General features: G+C 45.5%; 1 protein-coding gene across 5 annotated transcripts in view; it reads right to left on the bottom strand.

The window, feature by feature from the left end:
* Positions 1-2802: 2802 nt before the first annotated feature.
* Positions 2803-6000, bottom strand: part of Fam193a (family with sequence similarity 193 member A) — a 122039-nt gene continuing 118841 nt past the window's right edge. For all 5 annotated transcript variants that reach the window (XM_057772547.1, XM_057772549.1, XM_057772548.1 and 2 more), the window contains one exon: positions 2803-3586. In XM_057772547.1, the coding sequence (XP_057628530.1) occupies positions 3493-3586 (94 nt within the window). In that variant the 3' untranslated portion in view covers positions 2803-3492. The remainder of the gene's footprint in view (positions 3587-6000) is intronic.

Here is a 6000-nt window from a genome sequence, read left to right as displayed (position 1 = left end):
CCTCTCCACTGGCACAGATACACAGATATCAAAACCTATTATAGTGCTAACCCAGGAGCCCAGGAATAGGAAATATATTCAATCTTAAAAGAACATTAAAAACCTTGTAGGGGCCGGGCGGTGGTGGCGCACGCCTTTAATTCCAGCACTTGGGAGGCAGAGGCAGGCGGATCTCTGTGAGTTCGAGACCAGCCTGGTCTACAAGAGCTAGTTCCAGGACAGGCTCCAAAACGACAGAGAAACCCTGTCTCGAAAAACCAAAAAAAAAAAAACCTTGTAGGGTGTGATAGTGTGGTGGATATTAATTTCATTGTGTGTCCTGTCGTTATACACCCCTGCCCACATTTGAGTTTTTAAAAAAAACTGAGCTAGGTGGTGGTGGCATAAACACTCGAAGGCAGAGGCAGGAGGATCTCTGTGACTTCAAGGCCTGGTATACAGAGTGAGTTCCAGGACAGTCAGGGCTACACACAGAGAAACCCTGTCTTGAAACAAAAATCCCTTTAGAAAATAAATTTGCTGACATTTTTTTTTTTTTGGAATGAGGGGGCCCGCTGAAGAGCTTGTTGCTACTTAGATTTGAGGCCTGTCACATGCTCACCATAGAAAATCCTTGTCTTAGAGAGCAGGTATCACCCAAAATTGCTTACTCCAAAAGAGTTAGCAATGACACTGTTACTCAGAGATGCATTCAGAATGCACTGCTTCAAGTCATGAGGTGCAGACACCGACACTTGCCATCTAAGTACAAACCTTACACACCTACTCAGCAGATACAGAAAAGTTATGATGGACTTGATGGGGAAAGGAAATGATTCATGCCTTTTCACTTCACTATTTTGGTGTTTGATTCTCTTTAGTGGCATGGGTATATGTGTTGATTTGAATGAGAATGGTTCCGAATAGGTTCATGTTTAAATACTTGGTCCCCAGTTGGTGGAACCGTTCCAGGAGGATTAGGAGGTATAGCCTTGTTGGATAGGTATGTTATGGAGGAGGGCTTTGAGGTTTCAAAGACTAGCACTATTCCCTTAGCTGCCTCCTACCATATTCCCTGCCATCACAGTCATAGGCTCTCACCCTCTTACACTGAGAGCCCCGAGTTAAACACTGTTTGCCAAATTATCTTGGTCATGGTGTCTTATGACAATAGAAAAGCAGCTAACAGTATATAAAGTTAACTGAAAAAAAAAAAACCCTCCCAGTTAATGTTTCTTTCCAGCTGTTACCTTCAGATTTATATTGAGAAAAGGACACAGTGAAACATGAAGCTCCCATGGAGCCTGCCCACAGGCTCTGGCAGGAAGTCTTCCGCCTCCCTGGGCCAATGCTCACTTTGGGCTTTGGTTCCCCATCTAGAAGTGGAATGACCACTCTGCTGAGTTACAGGCATCCTAGCAGCAGAAACCCAGAGTTGTCTTCAGGATTCCCTCACTACCTATTCTCCCTTCTCCATCAACTGGGTCCAGAAGCTTCTATCTTCTACCTTTTGTTACTCAAACTGTCAAGTTATAAACCCTTGATGACAGGGCCAAAGAAACTTTGAAGTTTCCAGGGAAACAGGAAGTTCATTCCTGGCGGTGAATGGCATATGGCTAGGAAGTGTAGGGAACTGGCTTGCAGCATACCACTGTGGATCTTTAAGTGCTCAAGAGCTGAGGGCTGAGTTCTGAGTGTCTCTGGGCCCCAACATGGTACCTGCAGTTGGGACACCCAGGTTTTCCCATCACCATTATAGTGTCAACAGTTCCTGCTGATGATGCTATAACCGGAAACTCTGGGTTCTTCTTGGTAGGTAGTTTGGCTCCAATGGAAGAAGTGGAGGGCCAGAGGTAGTGTTTGGTCTCCCCTTGAAGGCAAGCCCAATGCTAGTTCTCTAGCCACTTCTTCAACCAGGAGACAATGCCAGTATCCCTGGGGATAGAACCAGAATCTTTGTCCTTTCAAGAACACTGTTCATGCAAGGTCACTGCCCTGCATGCTTTTTCTTTGTTGAACTATCCCAGGAACAGAGGGATGTGCTGCTTTCTCACCTGGAAAAGAAAAGAAGGCAACCTATTCCACACCTCCTCTGAGTACTGATTTCTTTCCTCTTATCTGGTGCAAAATCTCCAGAAGGCTAGGACCTACTGTTCCCTCCCTCCCACAACTAGCTTCCACCAGCTTGTTATTGTTACCCTAGGCCTCAGGTAATTCATCTGGGCACTGGAAAAGTATGAGCCATGTACTATGCTGAGGTAAGTAAAAGCTAGACAACAACCCAGAGGCAACTGTGTGAGCTGTTAACTCCTGAAGGGACAAAGATGGGACTAACTAGGCCTTTCAGTTTTCAATACCATTTACTTTGTTCCTAATTTAAAGCCAATTAAGCGTCCCTAATTCATTATTTTACTAGAGACCACAATCCCTTCTCTTCCCCAAATGTGGACAGGCACCTGCATACAAGGCCATAGGTAACCCTCTGTTCTACAAAGGCTGTTTCCACTAAGTCCCAGTGACCTGAGTATAACCCACCACCCCATCTTGAAGCTTCCTGGTACTTTTTGCCATGAGCTCATGAAGCCTAATCATTTGGTTGGCTGTTGTTTCCTGATGACTGCTCTGTTCTGGTACCAGTGACAACTTCGTGTTCAGAAGACAACTGAAGGCACCAGGAACCCTGAAACCTAGGGACATCAGAAAGTGACTTTGGTGGTGGTCTTGGCTCTCTGGAAACAAGTATCACCCATTTGTTACCTCCCACCACACCCATCATCCCCAGCAGAAAGCAACCAGACTGGGTCTCCTGCTGTACTAATGTATTCCATCTTTCAAAAAGAAAGACATGATTTTAATATTACTTAACAATATGTTAAAAAAGTAGCCAGGCAGGCCTCCGTGTTAATACGGTTGTACGCTCTAGAACAGACTTGATGGTGTGAGTACTGGGTGGGTTTCTTGTTTTTAACGTTCTCATTCTGCAAGGGGTCTTACACAAGCTGGCTACAAGTCAGGGGGTCAAACACAAACAGCGCAACGTGTACACTCGGAAACAGTAGATTGTGAAAGAGTACAAAGGAGGCCTGCCCGCCCAGCCCGCCTTGGGTGGGACACAGGGCACATGGGAACTGAGGGATGGCTGACACCCTGGCGGGGACAGATAACAGGACAGGGCGAGATGCAGAGGCAACAGAGCCATGTGGATGATGCAAACTCGTCTCTGGCCACGGCTCAGGCCTCTGAAGCCGTGGTTGTGGAGGAATTGGCGGGAACTACTGTTCCATTCCGACAGCACAGAGCTACAATCAAAGAAGTCTCACTCACAGACTACACGCACACAAGCTAACAACGCAGGTCGAGCAGCAAGTTCTCGGTCTGGGGGTCTCAGGCCACGGCATCCCGCCCTACACACCATGGGTGGGCACCGAAGCTCTGGGGAGCCACTGAAGGGCTTGGCTCTTGAGTGGCGCAGCCCAGCTGCCTCTCATATATCCCTCTCCAAGCAGTCCTCATTCAGTGGGCAGCAAAGGTGGCTTTCTTCAAGCTAAAGTTGGACCAGTTGATGGACAGTCGTTGTCGGTTCTGTCTAGCAGAGTCCAAGCAGAACCTGGCAAAACAAAATGGCAAATTGTCACAAGACAGAGCCTACACCCAGTCTGGCAACCACCACACCAACCTCTGACTCTTGTGGCAATTCAGTGGAAAGGTTCAGTGAGATTTGAGGTCAAAAGTCTCTGTGCTTGGAGGAGTGGTCCCACCTTCAGGACACTGCCCAAATGGCTTGTGTATTTTCTGGTGCTTTCTGTTATTTGATACTGTGTCCAGGGAAGAGGCAAGATAGCATAAGAAAAGCAACACTTAGTGTAGAAAGACAGAGTGTACCAAGCATCACTGAAGGGCTCAAGGAAAGCTCTTCTGATGTGACCATACAAGAGCAGCTGACATCAGTCACTATTCTGCCTGAAAAAAGGGCTAAGAAGCTTCTACTTCCCTACCCAGAGGCTCTTAGTGATTGTTGTACATTCTGATGCTCTAAGCCACTACCTAAGTCATAGCCTGTTGCCCAGCAGGAGGTTGGAACTGTTGGGCACCATCAGGCCAGAAGACACCACACAGGAGGCAGGACCGCAGGCAGTCCTGCAAGTAGGTCTTCCTGTGATATATACCTCATATCTTGGTTAACAGCAATGACTTACTCAAAACAACAAATATGTTCCAGGTAAGAAGCCACCAGCTGGCTCAGCCTCCACAGCAGCCATGAGCTTCAGGAAGTAAGGCACTTTGTGGTCACTGTGGCTGGGCATGCAGGAGAGTCACTAGCAGAAGCCCACTAGAGATGCTAGGAAGAGCAGGCTGCTAAGCTTAAATGAGGTTGCCAGGAGTCAACACAAAACTTCTGTATCTGTAACTGAGCAGAAAGTGCTACAAGCTTTGTAGGTCCTATAGTCTATGGCAATCTGGCACTATGCCTCAATGACACACAGGGAACCATGGCCACACAGACTCAGCAGATTCCTTCGATGTTCATGTAAAATAACATTTAGAATGAAATCCAAAGTCTGTATAATTTTTGTGTGTCTGAAACATTTGTTCCCCAACTGCTTTAGTGTGCACATTCTTTTAGTCATATAGGACCAAGGGCAGGCTGAGTATGACCCATAGTCTGCATCAAGTGTATTGAATCAAAGGCAACAGCTAAACCCATGTGTAAAGTTGAGGTTTTAGCCTGTCTTAAACACATTCATGCCGGGCGGTGGTGGCGCACGCCTTTAATCCCAGCACTCGGGTGGCAGAGGCAGGCAGATCTCTGAGTTCAAGGACAGCCTGGTCTACAAGAGCTAGTTCCAATACAGGAACCAAAAAGATATGGAGAAACCCTATCTCGAAAATTCAAGAAAAAAAAAAAACCCCAAAAACCATATTCATAAAATAAGAACTACTATGAGACAGATTACAATATTCTGGCCTTCTACTCCATTTAAGGTGGCATGTCCTCTAGACATGAAGGCCTTCAGGCTTGAACCACCTGCCAGTTCTATGCTCTAAGCCACAAACACTGGAAGCTAAATAGCTTCTGAAAACGATCACCCTCTGGGGATGAAAAGACAGCCCAGTGATTAAGGTGTAACCACTCTTCCAGAGGACCAACATTTGGTTCTTAATACCCATTCTGGATAGTTCACAACTTCTTGTAACTCCAGCTCCAGGGCATCTGATATGCTCTTCTATCCTCTGAGGTCATTCCCACAGATGCCCTCAGAGGATATAAATCCTTTGAGAATTTTTATTTATAAATATTAAAAATAAATATTTTAAAAAAGATTACCCTTTGCCCTGTTTCTCAGGCAAAGATGGTCAATCTGTATATCAATGATGGAAAAAGTATTTTCTTTGTTTAAAGACTCTTACATAATTTCTCACTCTCACTATTACTCTGATTTGGGGAGCAGAAATTATAAAGAAACCTAAAATGATGGTTTTCAGGTGGTTTGAATGTTTATGTTTAAACTGTGGTCCAATCACTCATCCAGATAACCTTGGCTATCCAGTTATGTGTTGCACATTTTGTGGCCTCTGTTAACATAAGTAAAAAACAAGTCTCTGCCAGGGAAGGGTTGTGCCATCTCAGCTCTGGAATTTAAACTTTTTCTTCTTTTAAGATTAAAATAAATCTTAAAAAAAAATACCAAAAGCTTATCAGAGGCTCAGGAGCATACAACACAAGCTGCTTCCCAAAAGACCCCCAGGCACAGCAAGTGAATACCTCCATCCACATCCAAGATCTAGACCAATCATGTTTGTTGTCACTGGACCCCATTCTGCATGCACAACACACACAGAAAACCAGGATGCAGAAAGCCCCAGTGAATGCACCAAGGAAGCCCTTGATGCCTTGATATTTGAGAGTGAGGCCTCTTCATACCTGGCAGCTCTAGGAATTCCATATGCATACTCAGCAGTGGTCTGGCTGTACTGTTTGAGCATCTGCACGCTGAATCATACTGAGTGTGTTATTTTTTT

The sequence above is a fragment of the Chionomys nivalis genome, chromosome 6, assembly GCF_950005125.1.
Source record: "Chionomys nivalis chromosome 6, mChiNiv1.1, whole genome shotgun sequence".
Lineage (NCBI taxonomy): Eukaryota > Metazoa > Chordata > Mammalia > Rodentia > Cricetidae > Chionomys > Chionomys nivalis.
The sequence above is the reverse complement of the archived record's forward strand: the minus strand, read 5'-3'. Positions and strand labels throughout refer to the sequence as shown.